Source organism: Diadema antillarum, unplaced genomic scaffold, assembly GCF_040938485.1.
Source record: "Diadema antillarum isolate AM-2024a unplaced genomic scaffold, OU_Dant_1.0 scf00000099, whole genome shotgun sequence".
Lineage (NCBI taxonomy): Eukaryota > Metazoa > Echinodermata > Echinoidea > Diadematoida > Diadematidae > Diadema > Diadema antillarum.
The window spans coordinates 2,352,254-2,376,060 of NW_027270988.1; the positions used below are offsets into that span (position 1 = coordinate 2,352,254).

Here is a 23,807-nt window from a genome sequence, read left to right on the forward strand (position 1 = left end):
GCTAAAAGCTTACACACAATGATGAAGATCATACCCATTGTTTCTTTGCAGAGAGTTATTTCACAACACTGATGTTGTAGATGCTTTTGTCAATATTGTACGAAACCTGAGTCATTCTTGTTATTTTCGATCTCAAGATTGGCAACTCACAGTGCTTTATATTTCGCTTACCCCATTACTTTTGTGGATGCTATGTATATTCCGTTTGATGTGGACAAATGTGTGAGATGTTAGGGTCCAGCGAAGTCTCATTGATCCCAGTGTAAAAGACACAGTACAGTTCTGTATGACAGTCGGTCTTTCGTAGCTGTACAATTTACAATACAGTGGAAGTTTTCACTGTACGTGTGTGTGTGAAGCGTAGCCAGTGTGATGTTATGAACTCGACGGCAGCATATTCGTTCATTCCGTCTGAATTGTATTCGTGATGAAAGAACGAGTTTTAACTGAGTAAGCCACGATAATCTGTGCTTTCTATTTGTATGAATATTTTAGTGTTAGCTCTATGTTTTCTTTAAATTGGAAACGCAAATATGTATCAGTTATGTGACCTTCTGAGTGAGAAATTTGTAGCGCAGTGCCAGTCAGTGCAGTGCAGTCAAGAATTGATGTGTTCTGTACGGTAACGTCTTCACCATTACTTACACTGCAAATGTATTGGAACCATGCATAGAAGTTACCTCGTAATAATGTTTTGGCCTACAGTATTATGTAGTGAGTGGTTTCCAGCCAGCGTAGGAAGGCTAGGCTACGTAATATTACATACTGTACAATGCTGTATTTACACAGTTGAGCAGTCGTGGGTACACAGAGAACTGCCCTGTGCTGTGGCCTGCTGTGAACAAAAGCTGTGGTATTTTTCCTACACAGTAACACACACCAGTAAATACACACACACACAACAGCTCATTACTTCTGCAATACCAATGACATGTTAATTGTCATTTCTCTCCACAGCAGTTATTGTGTACATGTACAATGAGCAATTATTGCAGTCGTATGGTACAATGTATGCGAATATGATATGGGCATTAATAATATTGGTTCCTGGACACCGTCTACAGACCCTGCCCTGGTCTGAGCTGGATCCTGGACAGCTTGCCTTGACCGGGTCGAGTTGTCCAGGGTCGGGTTTGTGATTGGACAACTAGACCCAACACTACAACAGGGCAACAACTCTATTTGTTACACATTTTTACAGAATGAATCAAATTTTTGTCATGTATAACGGCATAGATTAGTACAGTAGAATGTGCATGTGTGTGAAAAAAGGTTTCGTCAGATTTTTACAAAATCTGTTCTGTTCTATTTTCTGTTAATTCTGATGCTGTGAAGCAATATTTCAGGGTATTTCCCCTGCTCTGAAAATCTTGATGACCAAGCTTTGTCTTGTGACTGTATGTATTAAAGGTGAAAGTTGTTGAGAAATTTCTGTGAAATGATAAAAACAAATGACAAAAGATGGAATTTCATATACTTTTGTTTGAATTCTATAATTTCTATTGTTGGTGACATTTTCATGAGCAGAGGAATCATTCTAGTAAGAAGAAAAATTAAACAAATGTTATCTGCGTCGAATTGCCTTTGCTCATACTCGTTTACCTGAAACGACGCAGCATGTGGCATGCTCAGTGGTTAGTGCTCCACTGGCCACCCATCGAGCTGCATGACAGCCAACCCTACAGGCTGGGGGCCCTGTGGTCCGGTATTCTATTATGCTGGTATCGGTTGGAGTGAGCACCACTCTGAGTGTGCCGCGTTGTTTCAGCTGAATGAGTATGAGCGAAAGCGCCAATTCGATGTTCACATGTAGACAATGTTTGATTCATTTTCTTTCTCTCCGAAGTGATTCCTACGCTCATGAAAATGTCACCAAGAATAGAAAACGCATGTAACTATGTGATATATAATGTTTTGTACTTTGGTATATCATTTCTTGGAAATTTCACAACAAATTTCTCTTTACCATACATCATGTTCTGTCATCAAGAAAAAGCTCGGTCACCGAGATTTTCAGAGCAGGGAAAATACTGTGAAATATTGCTTCACGACATCAGAAAATAAAAGGAAATTCTTTTTTAAAAATCCAATAAATCTTTTTTTCTAACATAATTCGACTGATCTACTGTAAGCCATTCATACACTGTACGACAAAAATGTGTTTCATTCTGTAAAAATCTGTAAGAAGTAGACTTGGGTTGAGTTGTTAAATCGCAAACCCGACCCTGGACAGCTTGACTAGGTCAAGCTGTCCAGGGTCAGACTATCCCGTGGTCGAGTTGTCCAACCCCCATGGGCATCATATACGGATGGTTTTGGTTTTTACTGATGATGTATTGATGGTGTTTTGCTTGGTTCCTTCCCTCTCTCCACCCGTGTTTTGTTCGAACTTTGATTTGGCAGTGACCTCAACAGGGTCTTCAGTCACAATACTCTAATAGATTCTAACCCATTCCAGGAAAACACTTTGTCAAAATTTACAATAATGGGGCTTGGTGATTAGTTTGAGTGGAGAGTAAGAGCTCTATACAATTGTACCTATCTGAGTACCCTCTTCCCTATTAGCACATGACTTTCATGTGTCTCAACTGAACTAAGAATGCATTGTAACAGCTTGATTGATTTTTTTGAGTTGCGCTTCATAAGTAGCCTAGAACCAAGTGGCAGGGACAATGTAAACACTGAAACTGTTAGTTATATGCTGTTGGGTGGCAAGTGTGAAAGAGGAAGAAGGGGTGGGTCCGAAGGAAAATAATCATGCATACAGTGCATTATCTGCCCAATTTAAACTTATCAAAACCTGTAACAAATTTTAGTGTGAGCTGTGACTGAGAAGTGACTTGGCACTGTAGAAATTCATCTTTGAACAATGAGACTGGAGAGCATCGCCTCAGTAGTGTTCCCATATATAAAACCTTGGGTTTGTGTGCACTTATTGGCTATGACTTGAACACTGTAACAAGTAGCAAATCTGTGGATTGATGACTGGATGGTCTTCAAATACTGTGCTTGAAATGAAATATGAAATTCATCTTCTGTTTTTTTTTTTTTGGGGGGGGGGGGGCAGGGGGCTCATTTTAATAGATGTTCTTGTAAGAGAATGATATGATTAAGGCCAATCAAAAATTAAAAGCTCAAGAAACTTGTTTCTTCCCTCCCCTCTTTCCCATAACTTGCCCATAATTTTCCCTCTTTCCCATAACTTGCATAATTCATTGTAGATTCATATCTATTTCCAACAGTACCTAATCTTGAAAGCTGTCTTTGATTCACTGATCTTTATGTTGCACAGATCTCGGAAGCTTTGAGGACTGTGTTGGAATTTATATCTACATGAAGCACTTCAGTATAAGTGACATGATAACTCGTGACAAAGAACCTCTGCAGTGTGCATCTCTTTGCACAAAAGAAAGATTCTGCATCCAAAATGGCTGACAGACATCATACAATGCATTATGAGTAAATTGTTATTAAAATTTTGTCATTATTTCCTTCTAATTGAGTGCTTTCTTGTGTTCTGCTAAACATATTGCAAGGAAAATTTGCCATGAGATATCTTAAATGAAAGGACATCTTGAAAGTTGGTGGATAGTTAGGATACTTGAGAAAGTTGATGACAGAAATAGAGAAATTCTGTCTGAAATGTTCTCGTTTAACCTCTTTAAAAGGACACGCTGATTTTGCTATTCCATGCTTTTCTCATGGACACCTGCCCAAGTATACTCCTGACTAGTCTTTGAAACCATATGGGTTATTGACTTCACTAAGTCTTTGTTGTGAAATCTGTACATCTGGATTTGGAATGTTCATCTCTTTTCATGCAATATCTTTTTCTCATTTCACTCTTTCCATTTCAGCCCTTCGGAAGCTGCATAGTGTGGCCAGTATGAGCCGACCTGCGGCCAATGGAAAGGCGCGAAGCCACACCCCGACAACCAATCAGGACCTTGCCAGCCTGTTCGAATGCCCGGTGTGCTTCGACTATGTTCTGCCGCCTATTCTCCAGTGTCAGAGCGGCCACTTAGTCTGCTCAAACTGTCGACCAAAACTCAACTGTTGCCCAACGTGCAGGGGTCCCTTAGGTAAGGCGCCCAGTCCCATCATGCACTGCTTTCCTTTGGTCCACATTAGTACATGCAGTAATTTTTACATTCCCCCTGTTCTTCGAACATTTCTCCACAGAATTGAAAACACAAGAAATTGAACTCACCTGACCAAGCTTGAAAAATTACTTGTGCGAAAATGTCCACTTAGTACAATACTGGGGATTCTGAAGACCCATACTGAAAGTCCCATCACTAGTATAATGCAAGCTCATAAAGGGTTTGAAATTATTATTATTATTATTTTTTTTTTTTTCACAGGGAGTATCCGTAACCTAGCCATGGAGAAGGTGGCTCAGACAGTCATGTTTCCATGCCGATACGCATCGTCCGGTTGCGCGGCCACGATGTCTTACAACGAGAAGCAGGACCACGAGGAGACGTGTGAGTTCCGGCCCTACTCCTGCCCCTGCCCCGGAGCCTCCTGTAAGTGGCAGGGCTCCCTCGATCAGGTCATGCCGCACCTGACGCACGCGCACAAAAGCATCACCACGCTACAAGGTAAGGGCGCCCCCAATGGTTTGTTTCCCCACAATCCCTCTTTCCGTCATACCTCATCACCTTTCTTTCTCTTTTTCGTCATCTTCTTATAGCAAAGATGTTAGTTTTCATGCAAAAGTCTGAATTCAAGTCCTAAAAGTATCAAAGTTCAGGCCCTTCATAGTGTACAAAGTTGTTTTATGTGTGATTATTGCAGGTCCTCTCTTTCATTCCAAATGGCATCCCTGTTATACAAGCACTTACGACTGCTCTTGTAGATCAATTGTTTAATCAGTCATTGTGAACCCACTTTTTGTGGTGTTGATGCTTTGTGCATGTGTGTGACATGCTGTTTTGTCAGGCTTTTAGAATTAGAACTCTCATTTCAACAAACAAAAGTGATAACGCGTTTCGAGTTTGTGCTGGAACAAAGAGAATCAAGCTGAACTGAGAAATGATAGTGTAACAGATAGAAGAGAGTGAATGTTTAAGCTTTATTTTTTGCTTTGTATCATAAACATCTGAAGTTGATGTCTTGATTCCACACAATCAAAAACACCTGAAATTCATTTTACCTGGCTGAGCACAAAAAATTGCTCACACAAAAATAATTATGCACTTTAACAGTACTGTATCTTTCTTGGAGGTGTGCCATTATTACTACTCTAACCTTTGCCTGTTTACAAACCTGTAACTGGGGACAAAGTGGATCAAACTGCCACTTCAAGAATGCATGCACTAGGTGGTAGAGAAACCCAGAATTTCTTGCTCAAAAATTCAGAACCTTGTCCCCTGAAAGACACCAGTGCTGCCACTCTCTGTGCCATCTCCCCCCTACTCCCAACTCCCCCCTCCCCCTCTGCCCCTCCCCCCCCCACTCCCATGATGATAACTCACTTGTTTTCCTCTCCCCTCTCCCCCAAACAAAAGGCGAGGACATTGTGTTCCTGGCCACTGACATCAACCTGCCCGGTGCAGTGGACTGGGTTATGATGCAGAGTTGCTTTGGCCACCACTTCATGCTGGTCCTAGAGAAGCAGGAGAAATATGATGGGCTCCAGCAGTTTTTCGCCATCGTCCAGCTCATCGGCTCCAGGAAACAGGCAGAAAACTTTGCCTACAGGTCAGGACTTTTTCTTGTGATGCCCAGTACACTGCACTATGGTTATAACAAAGTCCTCGGGACCAGCGGTTTTCTTTTGTTATGTCAAAAATTTGTTATAGCCGAACATTGAGGTATACAAAGATGTATGGATGATGATTTTAGGGCCCGAGTTTTTACATCCCTGTACTGAGAATTTCGTTATGATAACCATTTCCTTCATGATGGGAGTACGCTGCATGCAATTCTGCTAGGGCTGTGCCTGAGATTTTTTGTTCATAATTCTAAAAGCCGCCATCAAAAGGAAATCTTATAAAAACAACCTTTTTTTTTTTGTTTTGTTCACAGCTAGCAAACGTCATAGTACCACAAGGGCCATGAGTAGGCAGCTGCTAAAATTAGCCTTAACATTTCTAAAGTCTTAAATTCACATACCCCAAGGGGATTTATCAGTAACCTATTTTCTTTGATGTTTTCTTGCATAGTCATTTATTACATTGTAGTTCAGCATTTAGGTCACATTTCTGATGATAGCTGTTACTGATTAGCTGCATAAGATTACAGCCTTGTACTCCAGCAGACAAGTGTTAAAGTTCGATCTCTGACATCCTCTAAATGATGTACAGTCAAACTCGGATACCTCGACGTCGGATAAGCCGAATATCACTTACCTCGGGGGCAAAATGAAAGTCCCGATTGTTCCTATGGAGTTTCCGTGTATTAAAATTCGCGTAGCTCGAAAAAGATAACTCGAAGTTCGGTTACCTCGAAGGGAAATCTAATGTCCCGATCTTAATTAACTTATTGTTTTTCCCAGCATGTTGCTCGAATCGAAATTGCAAACATCACTCAGCATCTCCGATTAAGCGCGCGTGGACAGCGAAGACATGTCCAAATGTTTTCACACTCGATTGTAAATATTCTGAGACCAGAACAATCGCGCGCCCAAGAAGAAATACCCGATACACAGCTGACAAGGAAAATCCCCAACACCTACCAACACACGTACATGGTATGCACATAGCACCCGTGCCAATGGAGTGCTTTACGATAGCACCACGCGCTGCCTCATCATTTGCTTTTCTTTAACCACTGTGTTTTGATTTTTGAGCGAGACAGTCATACCGTGCGCGTAGATTTCTCAACCGTCGGGGCGCACCTGCTTACGTTGACAGTTACATCTTTGCCATTAATCACGCTCCACTGTCAAAACATCAATCTCCCTCGTAGTGCCTTTTCTTAAACTATTTTTTTTTTGCCTTTCACGAAGTTTACTTCCCCGAGAACGCAAGCACAGAAACTTTTTTTTTCCAGCAATGCGATTATGAAAATCTGGAAGTATAGGCCGATCACAATGAAGAATAGAATACACAGGGCTCCGCACTAAGTTTTATCGGGCCACCAATATCATTGATTTTTATTTTCTGGTGGTCGAAAGTAAAATCTGGTGACCAAAAAAAAAAAAAAAAAATCAGGAAAAACATTAGAAGAACTAAATCGGTCCTACTAAATATAGACAAATTAATATTAAGCATTATTGAAGTGATACAGATGCCCATGTCTAAAACAAATGAATAGAAAATTCAATCATCTTACTCTGTGTTTAAAGATTTGACAAATAGGTGTAGAGATTATTATATAAGTTGATGCCCATATATTGAGGAGGTCAAAACTTACGTTTGAAATGAGAAAATGGGAGGATTTGCTGACATTTGTTAGCATCCGACATTTGTTTTAGCATTGTAAAAAGCCGAAAGTTACCGTTATTCATTTTTAAATGTAAAAGCAAACAACCGACATTCATTTTAGAATCTTACGGAGCTGAATACTATCCTAATCCATTTCCAAACGTGAAAGCAAACATCCGCTATTTGTTTTAGCATCTAACTGAGCGGATTAATACCATTAATCATTTCCAAATGATAAAGCAACAATCTGTTATTTATTTTTGCATCGTACGGAGCAGAATATTACCGTTATTCATTTCCAACATCCGACATTTATTTCATTATCGAACGGAGCCGAATGTTACTGCTGTCCACTTCCGAAAGTGAAATGAATCATCTGGCAATTATTTTATCATCGCACGGAGCCGAATGTTACTGTTTTTATGCCTCCGCCACGAAGTGGTGCCGGAGGCATTATGTTTTCGGGTTGTCCGTCCGTCCGTCCGTCCTTCCGTCCGTCCGTCCGTCCGTCCTTCCGTCCGTCCTTCCGTCCGTCCTTCCGTCCGTCCGTAATGAATTTTGTGGACAGGGTAACTACCAAAACCTTTTGAGGTATCCTAATGAAACTTGGCATGTATGTGTATTAGGGGGTGAAGTTGTGCCTATCAACTTTTGGGTGCACATGCTCAAGGTCAAAGGTCAAAAGGTCAAGGTCAAATGCTTAAAATTTTATAATTTCCCCCATATCTATGCAATGCCTGAAGATATTTTCTTGAAACTTAGTGTATACATGTACTACCCAATTAAGATTCTCTGGTGAAAGTTTGGGGTCATGAGGTCAAAAGGTCAAAGGTCAAAAGGTCAAGTAAAATGTTAAAATTTCACTTTTTTCTCTGTATCTTGGAAATTGTTCAAGGTATCTTCATGGAACATAGTGTATATGCATCTACTGACTGGCAGTGGTTATCTAGGGAATTTAGGGTTCATGGGGTCAAAGGTCAGGGGTCAAAGGTCAAGGGCAATACTTCAAAATCTTACTATTTTCCTTATATTTATGCAATGCCAGCAGGATATTTTTTTTTTAAACTTGATGTATGCATGTCTAACCCAATAGAGATTCTCTGAGATTTTTTTTTTGCCAAGAAGGTCAAAGGTCAAAGGGTCAAAGATCAAGTGAAAGTGCTGAACTTACTTTTTTCTCCATATCTCGGAAGTGGCTCAAGTTATCTTGAAACTTAGTACATGCTGAATTTATGTATGTTCTGCCTGACAGTGCTTCTCTTATAAATCAAAGGCCAAATGAAAATGATAACAAATTACTGTTCAATACAGAAATTGCGCTTTTTCTCCATACCTTGAAAATTACTCAGTGCATAAACTTATGAAATGGTCAAAGTCAAGTTAAAGTTCTTAAATCCCCAAGTACATGCTCTCCTATTCATCCAATTAAACATAGGTCAAGGAAGGTAAACATTCAATACATTTGTGACAAACATGTCATTTTAATATTTTGCCAATTTTGTGAAAATGTAATCACACATTGTCCACATGTACTATAGACCTATTAGGAGAATCATGCATTATGGCGGAGGCATACCAGTCGCCATAGCGACATTTCTAGTTCATTTTTGAACGTCAAGGCAGACATCAGACATTTTGGACCATAAAACGTATAGCTGAATGTTAGTGATATTTATTTCGAAATGTACCGTAGCAAATATCCAATATTTTTTTATCATCGTATGGGGCAGAATGTTACTGCTGTTCACTTCCAAATATGCCAAACGTAAAAGCAATCATTCGACATGTATTTTAGCATCTTCCGGAGCTGAATGCTATTGACATTTACTTTCGAACGTAAAAGCACACATGTCCGGCATTTATTTTATCAGCGTACGGAGTTGAATATTATTGTTATTCACATCAGAACATCAAAGCAAACATTTAACATTTATTTTAGCATCTTCCGGAGCTAAATGTTATTGCAATTTAGTTTCGAGCGTAAAAGCAAACATCCAGCATTTATTTCATCATTGTCAGGAGTTGAATATTATTGTTACTCTTTTCCGAACGTCAAAGCAAACATCAAACATTAATTTTACCATTAAACGCAGCTGAATGCTATTGTTATTCATTTCGAAATTTAAAAGCAAACATCGTACAGTTATTTTAGCATCATATGGACATGATGGAGCAGAATATTACTGCTATTTTCTTCCGAACATAAAAACGATCATCTGACATCTATTTTAGCATCTACCGGAGCCGAATGCTATTGCTATTTACTTTCGAAAGTATAAGGAAACATCCGACATTTATTTAACCATCGTACGGAGTTGAATGTTATTGTTTTTCATTTCCGAACGTCATAGCAAAAATTCGACATTTATTTCAGCGTCTTCCGGAGCCGAATGTTATCCTTATTCATTTCCGAACGCAAAACCAAATATCTAACATTAGTTTTAGCACCATACGGAGCTGATTCTTATCGTTATTCATTTCCAAAAGTATGAGCAAACATCCGACATTTATTTTAGTATCATACCGAGTCGAATATTGCCGTCATTCATTTCCACAATTAAACGCAAACCTCTGACCTTTATTTTAGCATCTTACGTAGCCGATTGTTACCGCTGTTCATTTTCAAAAGTAAAGGCAAACATCCGACTTTTTTTTTTCCTTTTTTTGGTGGCGCGATCGGGCCACCAAAATCTTTATTTCTGAAATTTTGATTTCATTTCCGATTTTCACTCAGTTCATTCATATAAAAGTTGATTCAATTCAAATTGACAAGCATGCAAATAATCAATAGGCACTATAACAGACACCATGTTGAACATCGATAAACGTCGAACATCGATAAACATTGGATAAGTCGAAGAAAATTCGACGTACGCGTACCTCGAAATTCGCGTACGTCGAACCATTTTCTTCAGTCCCGACGAATTCGAGGTATCCGAGTTTGACTGTAAGTGATTTCTGGTATTCTGAACCATTGCCATCATCTGTATGTCTGTCTGTATCCTAAAACATTTTCAACTATGTGTGCTCAAAAATGAAAACAAAAACAAAAACAAAAACCAGACATTATTGATATAAGTTCCATATTAAACAAAATGCATATCATTGGTGGTGAAATACGTGCTCATTTGATTTTGTTGGGGGCAAAGAACAAGTGCTAAACCTTCTATAATCTTTGAGAATGTACTTTTTTTGTTTAATTTAATTTGTATTTCATGATTGGAAATATTTAAGGTACATTTTGTCCCTTATGTCTTCATCTTCTTTTGTCATACACTCCTACTCCCTCCCCCCCCCCCCCCCCCCCCACCTACAGGTTAGAACTAAACGGTCACCGGAGACGGCTGTCATGGGAGGCCACGCCTAGGTCTATCCATGAGGGTGTCCAGGCAGCTATCATGAACAGCGATTGCCTCGTCTTTGACTCTAGCATCGCTCAGCTCTTTGCAGAAAACGGGAACCTAGGAATCAACGTAACGATATCAATGTGCTGAGAATGTTTTTTCTTTTCTTTTCTTCATTTTTTTTGAAGAAAAAATTCTCAGTGTTGTCTTTTGTTTTCTTTACAAAACGAAAAAAGTGCAATCTTGTTCGCGAGAACTCTGACTTTAGTCTATTCTCCCTGTTTATGACCTCTGACCCATCTCTTGTGATATGTAGGAAAAGACGATGGGGCAATGTATGATTTTTGTAGTGTTGTGTTGAGTGTGGAGACCCCTGTAGCATAAAGGACATATAACTCTTCTTTTGAAAGAGATATGAAGTGGTGCTGATATTTTGCATCAAATCACATTTGGTTCTCATTATATGAAGTGCTAAATGTTTCTGTTTTTTTTTTCTTTGTTGTTTTCTCGGAAGATGATACGGTTGCCAAGGAAACCAGAAGTGATGGGTGATTGAGTCTACCTCTTCTTTTTTCCCCCCCAAAGCTATTTTCGATATCCAAACTGTAATAACCTTTATTGTTAGATCAGACTGTTTGCACATCGCCACAAGATGCTTTTAAATACCGGTATGTGGCAAATCTGTGTAGAAAAATCAGTCATCAGCTGTGGTTTGGAAATCAACCGTTTATGAAAATATTTGACATTACCATGCCACGTCCCGAAATGTTTATGTAACTGAGTTTAATACTCCCCACAACACCAGCTAAAAAGGAAGTCATGCAGGGCACTCAGACGCAAAAATTCTATACTAGAACGGTATAGCTATACCAAACGGTATAGCTATACGATGAATTTATATGTGTGAATGCTGACTAACGAAACGACGTATAATGAAAAGACGTATAGCGAAACGACGGTTAGAGCATTGTTTTGAACTAGAACTTGATAACGAATCAGCATTCTGTGTGCGTCTGAACATATGGTGACCATAGAACAGTATAACTTGGCGGGGCTTAATGGGAGCGCGCATGAAAGGTGACCCCACAGCTGTCACTCATGACTATAACAGCATGCGCAGTTGGAAACTGCACATCTATACGATGTTTCCCAGAACGGTTGAAATTAGTGTCTGAACGGTCTGTCGGCTATACGATGATTCTTTATACATCGTTTTCGTTACCGAGTTTTGGTATAAAATGGCATGCGTGTGAATAGGGGGTTAGTCTTGTAACTTGGAGGATCAAGAGTACAAGAAAATACATGTATATGCTGAATTATCCAAATTCAGCTGAGAGTAAGGTGACAAAAGGAAGAAATCCCCTAGTCCTTGTTGCCTTGTCAGTGGACTGCATTTTTATGCTGAAATTTTGGCATTCATGACATGGAAAGACATTGATTAAGAAAGAGATAAATAATAATCATGTTCAGACTTGACACAAGGCTACCCAACCTTTTTGTGCATGTTGTGTACTGTGCTGTGTCGTTTAGATTAGAACTGGCTGCTTTGTGTTGTATTTTATAGTGTGTACCACAGGGTTGTGTTTCGTGTGGTTAAGATTTCTACACCTAAATTTCTGTATGAGATGTATGTATGTATGTTACGACACAGGGACCAATTAGTTAGCCTCTTTTCAGTCACAATTTTGTGGAAAATGTCACTAGTGGCTGGCCAAGATAAAACGTTTTCTCTACCCCGCATGAGCGCAATTCATTACCCAGTTGCTTACATGGTTTGTACCATGTGGTGAATGTTATGCATGATTCACTATTAACGAAATTTATATTCTCATTTATTAATCTTTATTTTATTGAGAACACAGAGATTGTGATTCAAATTTGTTTCATATTAGGTATATATATGCGTGATTTGGGTCTGGGTGTAAATTCAATGAAAGAAAAAATCTACTTCACCATTTATTGGGAATGGAATGAAGTAATGAAGTGAAGCGTAGTGAACAGTATGGGCTTGTAATGTAGTCCAGTCTGTTCGTATCTGTGTATCTGTTCTGTGCAGTTAGAGGACGGGAGGGACAAGCATTGTCAAGATTTGTTGTAGGCGCAGCACAGTGAGAAACGGGTAACGGGTAATTCTAAGATTTATCCACATTTCCATGCCTGCATGCATACATTCTTAGTTATCATCAGCACTGCTACACACACGTTTCACTTAAGGTTCCTTGATATGTCTTGGTCTGTTATTTTGTTCTTCATCCCACAAGGCACTGAATATTTTGGCCTGATTTTGTCTTGTTGCTGCCATCGCGTGGCGTAGTGATTCCACTGAACAGTGCACCTTTTTCTTGCTTCCTTAGGAATATTGCCAAACAAGCCACAGATGTAAAGTGGCATGTATATTACTGACACTCAGAATGTTTCATGTGAAATAGAATGGGATTGACATGCGGCATATGTTTTAAGATCTAGAAGAAAGAAATGGAGAAATGTTACCAGTTTGCAGAATGTCACCCACCATTGGTTTATTTTGAAGAAGCATCAGTTGCTACATATAAGCAAGTGGCTCCATGTAGCATTTTACCCATAACACAAGACTGGTTTTGATCTTTCAAGGGAAGATGCTCCTAGCACGATTTGTATTTCAATCAATGTTGTTGAACCATATAAGCGTGTGCATCTCAGTTGCCAAACATCAAAATCACAATGAGGAGGGAAAACTTATTTTGAGAGGTTATAGGATTGAACATTGAAAAAGAGTAAATATCTTTTCAGTTTTCTGTGTCATGCTGCCATGGCCTTTTGCAGTGAAACCCAAACGTGTCTGTAGATCTAAACTTCATGATACCACTGAGTGACAAATTGTCCAATGTCGATTTGAATAAGCACTGAATTAATCAGTGTCTTTGTATGAGTTAATCATTGTCATGGTAGAAGCCATAAACAATCATGGACAAACATACTCGATCAGGATTCAAATCTACGACCACCTGATCACCAGACATGAATCTCATCCAATAGAGTAGGTTTGAATCCTGCCCGAGTGTGCATGCCTGTGATTTTTTTGTTATGGCTACTGCTAGAACACTGATTGATTGAGTGCTTTTATATGTTGATGTAGGACAATTTGTCTATCAGTTGCCATAAAAACAAGTGGACGCAAGAATCTCATGAATTTGAAAACCTCATGTTCTGTAATGTTCCCCCTGGTAAACATATCCTCTAAAAGCTACAGATGTAATCGGAGGAAATGGTGGATTGCATTATCAGTAGTGAGTTATAAATAATAGTACAGGAACTGGTCTGGTGTGCTCTATGATTTCTCTTGGCCTCCAATATCAATCCATGTAACAGTCCTGGGTAATAGACAGTAATAACTGCAACAAATAGACTGATTATGGTCAGTATTACAATTTAAAGAAGCAGTTGCTTTATGCATAAAGGCAAATGTCTCTGTAAAAAGGAAATTGTATGCATATATATATTCTTGCATATAGTGCCAAGAAACACTGAGAAAGATCGGCCTCTTGGATAGCCATAGTTATTTATTGCAGTACGTATCACGGAAGATCATTCATTTACATAGTCCTATTCATTCCACCACATTCAATCAAATTATCACATTTTGTAATTTATAAGAGCCAAAGGTTATAGGAAGGATATGAAGGAGTGGGGTTGTATTCAGTGAGTGGTGTTTAATTCTTTTATTGCTGTGAATATTTACAGTTTTGCCAGTTGCCGTTGTGGGATTTTTTGCTTTGGTAGGCACATAGAACCTTAAAACAATGCATTTCTTAACTTAATAGCTGCATGGCCATGAATGGAAATATGCAGTGATGTGGACACTTCCATGAGTCATGTCCCTTTAAGCTCTCCGTGTGCAGGTTGTCATGTCCCTGATTCAGTGTGCATAAGAGTTCCATTAACCCACTGAGGACAAGCTGATATGGTTCTAACACATGTTTCCTATAGACACCTGCCTGAGTATACTTTGGGACTAGTCTTTAATGGGTTAACATCAAATGAGATGGGGGGGGGGGGTGTTTCATCAGTTAAGTCAGTGCTGACAATTTCAGCAAAATCCTTGGTGTTGATTGGCTGAGATGCTCTGGTCACTGACTGTGGCCATGGTGATTGTCAGAAAATGACAACTTGTCAGCGCTGACTAAGTTGATGAAACACCCCCCTGAGCTTGCAGTCAGCTTTGTGAGTTTTGCTGCTTTGGGCAGCTAGATCTTGTTTTCCCCCTTCTTTGGTGACTGAAATTGAAGGCTCTTATCCCGGACCATTCTAAATTCTGAAATGTCCATAGACTTGATACACAGGTCACTGGGTTACTAAGTAAGTGTTGTGTTGAAGTATACAGGTTACACCTCCCCTCTGATGAATAAATGGCAAGCTGTAGTAGACTTATGTTGTGAAAATCACTTAGTATAGAGCCAGCGGTAATGAGAGATTGAATTAGTTTGTTTTACGTGGCCACTCAGAAAAGCTATGATGATAAATGCTAATTGCTTGTAAGGAGGCAGTCATGGGACCGGTGACTTAAAGTTCTGAGGGACAGATAATACTAGTAAGGATACTTCTTTTGATTGAAAAGGTTATTGTGTTGACTGAAGTGATGACCTTCTCTCATACAGGTTATATCTACATCACAGCCTGTCATCTAATGTTGAAGTAGGTGTCACAGCAGGATAACTGACCTAAAAGGAACTTAGGGATCGTATAGTTTTGGTTGAGACCTAACTTTGGGTTTCTTCATTTTTGGTGAGATATTGAGAAACCTCTTATGAAATATGAATGAGCATGTGATTCCAATAGGAATTCAGTGTTTATTTGATGAAAATTGGTTTTAAAATGGGTGATATCCAAAACATAGCAATCGTAATAAAAGGTGGGTCTTCGATCGCTTTGTTTTACTTTGTTTTTGGGTGTCTCAGCCATTCCAAAACAAACTTATTTTCATCAAACAAACTTTGAATTCCTCTTAGAATGGTGTGCTCTGTGCTATTTCATAAGCAGTTAACACAAAAAGTTAAAAGCTCAATCCACATCTCCACCAATACTATACCATCCCTTGAGAAACAGCCAATCACAAACAGAGATTTCATGTGTTATTGACAGGCAGTGCAGAATGTGCATTTACCCATCATCTCTCAGATTGTCCTTCAGCACCACCTGAAGATTTCTATGCTCAACCATGTCTGACACATGCGACTAAATAAATTTATAAATGAATAAATGAATTCATATATTGATACACAAAGGACTAAACAAAGAAAAATGTATCCTTATCTAAACATGTGGAATAATTTGTCCAAGTTATCACTTCTCTTATTGTTAAACTCTGATGCCTGGACAACCATAGAAGTCTGGAATGGTGCATATTTCATATTCTTCTTATTTTCAGCCCCTTGTAGGTGTCTCTTTAAGGAAAAGTTGTGTTTTTGCAGTAATTTGTGTTCCCCCTCTCATGTACTTCAACTTTTGTTAGTAAGAAAAGGGGCATAATACCTAGGTTTCCTTCATGTGGCTACATGGACTGTAGGAGAAAGGGTAACAAAACATTTTTGTCCCAAGGCCTCTGGCTCCTTGAAAGTAGCTCTTGTGATTCCCACAAACCTGACAAAATTATTTTGAATGCCAAGTTCGAAAGAACTTGAGGGGTTGGGGTGGCAGATCAGCTATTGGAGCCGACAGTGACATCTTGCTGGTAAGATGTATGAAGCATTTAGCTGGTGGCAGTTGTATTAAAGATTGAATAATTGAACTTATGTAGCCTATGCTTCTCCATTCAGTGCAGCCTTGTAATTATGTTGTGCACATTCCTCAAGGAAAACACAAAGTAAAAAGGCATATTGACCTATTGAGGACACGCTGACTTTGCTATAACTTGCATTTCCATGGACTCCTGCTAGAGGTTACTTGAGACTAATCTTCAATGGGTGAAGGAGTAATGATTATAACTGTTGGGTTAACATTGGCAGCCAATAATATGTGTAGGGGGATTATGGTGGCATAAGAGAGTTGGCCTAGGAGGGTTAAGCTCTTCTCAAATGAATGCAAAATGAAGCTTAGAGAGTGCAATTTATGCTGGCAGTGGTGATGCTAATTTACAAACGTCTGCATTTTATCTGCAGGGGAAACTTGATGGATCAATGTAGGACGTCTCCAAAATTTGCTTGAAGGGAGGGTCCCTTACCTGTAACCTATTTTAATTCCTTTTTTTTTGTGTGTCTTTTTTTTTCAGTGATAAATTTTCATTATTCCCATCTTTTCCCCAACTTCAACCTGTTACAATTTCCTCTTGTAAATAATAGTATGTATGTATATTTCAATTTTATACTGACAGAAAGAATGTTGTTGATTACTCACTGTTTATCTTTTTCGCAAGCAGATGCTGTTTAAGGCATTAGTGTCTGCGCTAGAGTAGCGTCATATGCATCTTGAAGAATGGAGAAGTATTATTTGTGTCAAGACTTTCTCAAGAATATTTAGCATGCCTTTTCCCCCCTTGATAGTGCACAAAAAAACAAAAAGGACAGAAAGAGTGAAATGGTAGACACTGTAGAGATTTTGAGGAAACTCTCTGACAGTGTGCATTGATTTGAATTAAAGTAGTTTGCACATCTATCCTAGACTGCCCAAGATGAATAGCAGAGTCAGACGTACATTGTTGTCGGGCACCATTTGACTGGCATGCTTGTGCATTGAGGCCAGTTGCAGCGAATTTGTAGCTCCTTTCTTTAATGTCGACTGCGATACAGAAGTCTACTGGATAATGATATTGAGAAAAGGGAGAAAAGCAAACAAACTAGAGGTTGCCTGAGATAAGTACCTTCAAGTTAATGAAAGTTTGTCATTTATTATATGGCATCATATGTCCTGTAGCTTAGATTATTATTATTATTTTTTTTAACATCTGTTTATGTTTATAAAGTCCTCAAGTGAATATCTGTATGCACAAAGTGAATGGCAACTAGAGATTGATTACAGGGGACTGACATGCCCCTCTTCTGTCCATAGATGGAATAATGAGTTTCCTCTTTGGCTAACACCAGTATCTGTTTCAGGTTGACATTTGCTGTTCTTTGTGGTTTAATCTCAATCTGCTTGGGGCAGAATTTTCTTGTTTTTCCTTTATATCTAAAAAAAAAAAAACTATACACAGGACAGACCATCACTAATGCATAGGGTTTGATTGTGTATTGCTATAGAAGTCTTTTATGACACACAGTAGGTTAGTGGTAAAAATGGGAAATAGAAATGAGATGAGAATTCTTGGAAATAAACGTGAATCAAAGCTACTTACATCCCATCAATGCCATTACCATGTACTGTTATATGTATGTATATAGCATGCTGTCGCATAAGAATGTATCATAGTTGGAAAGCACTTTACTAGTTGTTTATTGCAAAAATATTTCCATTTTGGAGGTGAATTTCAGATGATACCTACTGAATGAAATATTGGCCAAAATAAATGCAAAGAAACCATATGGTATAGTATGCTGTGTATTATTACAATTTGTGGATTGTGCACGTATGTGTGTGTGTGTGTGTGTGTGTTTGTGTTTCAAAATTGAGACAGACAAATGAAATAATATTGTATGTATTTTTCGTATGCTTTTATGTCTGAAAATTGAGAAAGACGAGTGAAATAGTATTGTGTATTTTTTCTTTTCTCTGAGAATATGTCTTAGGAATCTGAAAAAGATGAATGAGATAGTATTACTTATTGTGTGCATTGTGTGTGTGCGTGCGTGTGTGTGTGTGTGTGTGTGTGTGTTTGATAAGGGAAACTGCAGAAACGATGATGATAGTTAAAACGAGTTGTGTTGTTTGAAATAAGACATTTTCGCAACAATATGGGTTATCTGCTGGTACATTGTAATAACTTATTTCCTTATGCATGGGCGTCACCAGGGGGGGGGGGGGGGGTGCGTTGGGTGCGAACGCACCCCCCTTCAGATCCTTTAAAAAAAAAAAATAGCTGCGAGCGACCTCAACGCCGGACGCTAAATGATTATTCTTTTCTATTTTTATTTTTTTTTTTTTTTTGCACCAGGGAAAAAAAAAGAAAAAAAAGATCATGGGCAAAAACAATTCGCTCCCCTGGTTCTGGCGGCAATTATTTTTTTATACATATCTACTAGTATTCTATCCAGTGTTTACTATTTATCAACCGTACTGTACATCCGTACGATACGGAGCACGTACACGTTTGCGTGTACGTATGCTACTTACAAGTATAATAGGGTCTATACGTTATTTCTGACCAATCCATATTGCCAGCCCAAGAGTGCGCCTTAGCCTCCATAATTCCAGAGACGAGAAGATTTTCTTACCTTTTTTTTTTTTTGACAGAAAAACAAAAAGTTACCCCCATGAAAATATTGGAGGGGCAAGCATATTTTAATTTTGCCCCCCCCCTCTTTGTTAATGATTCCCGAAATGAGAAGATTTTCTTGCTTTTGAAAGAAAACAAAATGTTGTCCCCATAAAGATATTGGAAGGCAAGCGCACCATTTGCCCCACCCCACATAATCATAATTAACGCGATGAAAAGATTTCCTTGCTTTTTTTGTTAGAAATCTGTCCAATTATTTCACCCAAAAGCAGTGGCATAACTTACGGAGGAGGGGGGTGCGTCCCCCCCCCCCCCCCCCCCATCCGCTGGTTAAAAAAAAAAAGACTTACCTAAATAGTAATTCAAGGGTTAGTAAACTGCTTTTGAATGAAAGGGTCATCAAGAAATAAGATATTTTTCTATGATTTCTTTTAACCATAATAAAATAGGTATATAGTGTGAAACATTGTTCAAAAAGCCCGGACCCGACAAAAGATTGTGAATCAGCGTGATTCCTGGTTGGCATTCTGCATATAAGCAGGATGTGCGCAGTGTACTCAGAACATCCGAACGGCAAAAAGAGTCGCTATAATGTTGCAAAGAGTCGCTACAATGTTGCGCAATGTGATGTATGTACACCTTTGTACCTTACGCTCCGTTATATCAAAGCTAGATCATTGATTTTGCAGTGTTGCTTTACATAGTAGTCTATATAAAAATGTCTCGCATTGCCAATAAAAAGACTTGACCTGGGCTAATTCCTAACTTTTCCATGTTATATATAATACACACACACAAACAAACACGCACAATTATGGGATGCTCTAAAGTGCAGATTTTGGACATCCTTCCCCCGCTTGGTCACTTCGACGCCACCTCGCTGGTCATACCTCCCCCAGTCATGAACACAAACCGACACCCTTGACTACCAGTGGCGGATCCAGGGGGAGGGGCGCACCAGGCTCCCCCCCCTCTTAATTTCCAAAGCGAAAAAATATAGCTTCAAACGGCAGTTTTTGGACTGTAAAATGTCAAAATTTTCAAGCTCGCTCGCATTTAGTCGTAAAGTTGCTGCCAGTAATTGCCGGCAGTTGCGCCCGGTGCGCCCCCCCTTAATTTCCAAAGCGAAAAAATATAGCTACAAACGGCAGTTTGGGGACTGTAAAATGTCACAATTTTCAAGCTCGCTTGCTAAGCTCGCTCGCATTTAAATTCTCCTGATATTGCTGCCAGTAATTGCGAACAGTTGCGCCCGGTGCGCCCCCATTAATTTCGAAAGCAAAAAAAAAAAAAAAAAAAAAAAAAAAATCTTTCTATAGCTTCAAACGGCAGTTTTTGGACTGTAAAATGGCAAAATTTTCAAGCTCTCTCGCATTTAATCTTTATGCAATTCTTCTGATGTTACTGCCAGTAATTGTCAGCAGTTGTGCCCCTGGTGCGCCCCCCCCCCTTAATTTCCAAAGCGAAAAAATATAGCTACAAACGGCAGTTTTTTTTTACTGTAAAATGTCAAATTTTTCAAGCTCACTCTCTTCGCTCGCTCGCATTTAATCGCTATGCAATTCACCTGATGTTGCTGCCAGTAATTGCCAGCAGTTGCGCCCGGTGTCCCCCCCCTTAATTTCCAAAGCGAAAAAATATAGCTATAAACGGCAGTTTGGGGACTGTAAAATGTCACAATTTTCAAGCTCGCTTGCTAAGCTCGCTCGCATTTAAATTCTCCTGATATTGCTGCCAGTAATTGCCAACAGTTGCGCCCGGTGCGCCCCCCCCCCTTAATTTCGAAAGCAAAAAAAAAAAAAAAAAAGATCTTTCTATAGCTTCAAACGGCAGTTTTTGGACTGTAAAATGTCAACATTTTCAAGCTCTCTCGCATTTAATCTTTATGCAATTCTTCTGATGTTACTGCCAGTAATTGTCAGCAGTTGTGCCCCGGGTGCGCCCCCCTTAATTTCCAAAGCGAAAAAAATTATATAGCTACAAACGGCAGTTTTTTTTTACTGTAAAATTTCAAATTTTTCAAGCTCGCTCTCTTCGCTCGCTCGCATTTTATCGCTATGCAATTCACCTGATGTTGCTGCCAGTAATTGCCAGCAGTTGCGCCCGGTGTCCCCCCCCCCCCCCTTAATTTCCAAAGCGAAAAAATATGGCTATAACGGCAGTTTTTGGACTGTAAAATGTGAAATGTTCAAGCTCGCTCGTTCCGGTCGCTCGCATGTAATCGTTATGCTCTCCTGATATTGCTGCGAGTAAATGCCAGCAGTTGCGCACGATGCGCCCCCCCTTAAATTCCAAAGCGAAAAAAAAAAATATACACTGTAGCTACAATTACACGGCAGGTTTTTTTTACTGTAAAATGTCAAAATTTTCAAGCTCGCTCGCTCCGCTCGCTCGCATTTAATTGTTATGCCATTCACCTGATGTTGCTGCCAGTAATTGCCAGCAGTTGCGCCCGGTGCGCCCCCCCTTAATTTCCAAAGCAAAAAATATGGCTATAAACGGCTGTTTTTGGACTGTAAAATGTCAAAATTGTTGTGCCATTCTCCTGATATTGCTGCCAGTAATTTTTGTTCAACAATTTCCATCAAAATGTACTGCTACCTTAAACAAGTGTGACACGCAAAATGCCTTCATCAAATTGCACCATTTACAACATCAAAATGCAAAAAGTTCTCCCCGTGGGAGGAGGGGGGGGGGGGGGGACAACAGGCACTTCCACACCCTCCCCCCCCCCCCCCCTTGCTCGCTCCCTCGCATACTAACACCCCCCCCCCCCCAGATGAAATCCTAGATACGCCGGTGCCCTTTCCCCGCTTGGTTTCCCTAAAAAAAAAACAGTAAAAGTCTAGGGATTGAGAGTTTCCTATATTCCAAATGTCTGTCCAAAAAAAAAAAAAATCTCGTTACATTTAGTGTCAAAACGCACCCCCTTGAAAAAAAGCTGGTGACGCCCCTGTTATGAACTAATCAAAAACATTCCACGAAAAGAATTACAAAGCATTTATAGAAGAATTCAGCGTGAGTTCTCACACATATGGAAAACATTGATTTTACTTCGCCATTATGTATAATTATTTAAAATGTATAGAAAAGGAGAGGCTTACAGTTATGCGCTCCAGGTAAAAGGTAATTCAGCTAGCGCTAAGCTAGCGCTAAGAGGCCGTACTCTCGCGATTTCGCACGCAAACGGGTGTAGTACGCCATGGAGCCCCATAAATTATGGAGCCCAACGGCGGCCATTTTAGTAATAATAACGCGAGCTTCTTACACTTGAGCCTATGGAGCGAAATGTGCCTTCCTTGCATTTTCTTCACTTTAAGGAGGCACACAGCGGTGAAATTGTGTTTCAGACCTCAAAATATCACCAGAAGTACATTTTCTGTCGATGCGTAAAAAAAAAAAAAAAATTGAAGTAATGTCATTTACTTTTTCAATCTGTAGTCCCTCAAAGTTTGTGTTTGAGCTGACAAACGCCGTCTATCTCTTTCTCTCTCGGGCTGCTTTAGCTCAAACTTTGTGGGACTGCATATTGGAAAATAAATGACATTTCTTCAATTGCACTTCAGGATTAGACAGGAAAGATACTTCTTTATGACAAAACGAGGTCCTAAGTACATCTCTTCCCCTGTATGCCCCCTAAAAAGGTCAAAATGATATAGGGAGACAGAAATCACTACTACAACGACACTGCTATGATTTCTGTTATGAGCACGTAATACGCCCTCTATCGGTACACTACCTGATGGCGTCCGTATTTCGCCCATGAGCGTACTACGCGAAATCGCGGGAGCACTAAGCCCTCGTAGCTTCTATACTCTTTCTCGTTAACCGTTTCTCTGCCAATCATCCAGAACACGAAATTGATAATCCCAAGCATGAAAGAAACTTACCTATACACCAAAAGAGAAACATAGTACACATAGATACCTTAGTTTTTTTTTTTTCTTTTAGATTCAGTGACAGGATATAGAAGGTCAGACAAAAAAAAAAAAAGGAGAAAAAAATACATTCAACTTTCCTATATGATGTCATGTTTTATTACGCAAGCTTGAAGATACATTCTGTTATTACGTACCAGTATTATGAAGAGATTTCTATCATACTATAAATCCAGATAGCATAATATGTTTGCATAATTATGTATGTATATCCTTCTTTAATAGCTATAAGCATATTGAACGTAACAGAACAATGACCTCCCTGAAAATACTTGTCCTTAGAGCACAAACACTGGTTCAAAGAAACAAAACAAAAATAAAAACACACGTTATCATTTATAATACGTTTCTGACTCTCTGTTATCTCTTATCTGTAACACCCCTCATTAACATGAAGGTCGACTGTATACCGTTAATATAATTTATAAAGCTTTGATACATGGAACAATAACAGAGAAATGTTTCTAACTCCAGTATTTTTTTTTCTATTTGAGTTGTGCCTTTATATGTTAAGTAAAATACATCTTTTAAGGCACAGCTTTGATCACGTACAAATCTCAATGACACAAAAATCAAAGTTTAAACGCTCTACGATAATTGCAAATGACTTCAACATATCGATATCCCCTTCTTCGTCGCTTTCTGGACATGTCGTTCACGGCTGCGATCACCAACCTCCCGGGACATGCATGTTGTGCTATCACCAAAAAGAAGATGTAGATGACGTAGGTGGGAAGGACGTGGTTTCGTCTCCGAAACGTTTTCCCCATCCCAGCAAATCCAACAATTCAGCTTTTTCCTGTGAACG

At 39.3% G+C, this 23,807-nt stretch overlaps 1 protein-coding gene across 2 annotated transcripts; it reads left to right on the top strand.

Moving 5' to 3' along the window:
* The first annotated feature begins 334 nt into the window (after positions 1 to 334).
* LOC139718734 (E3 ubiquitin-protein ligase SIAH1) lies at positions 335 to 13,261 on the top strand. 2 transcript variants are annotated; one of them, XM_071630198.1, is made up of 5 exons: positions 335 to 450; positions 3,858 to 4,082; positions 4,365 to 4,604; positions 5,514 to 5,700; positions 10,684 to 13,260. In XM_071630198.1, exons 2-5 carry the CDS (start codon positions 3,887 to 3,889, stop codon positions 10,865 to 10,867), a joined length of 807 nt encoding a protein of 268 aa, XP_071486299.1. In that variant the 5' UTR covers positions 335 to 450; positions 3,858 to 3,886; the 3' UTR covers positions 10,868 to 13,260. The 2 variants fall into 2 exon arrangements, with proteins under 2 accessions (XP_071486299.1, XP_071486300.1); XM_071630199.1 differs by lacking the exon at positions 335 to 450 and having other exon boundaries at positions 3,864 to 4,082; positions 10,684 to 13,261.
* Positions 13,262 to 23,807: the final 10,546 nt, after the last annotated feature.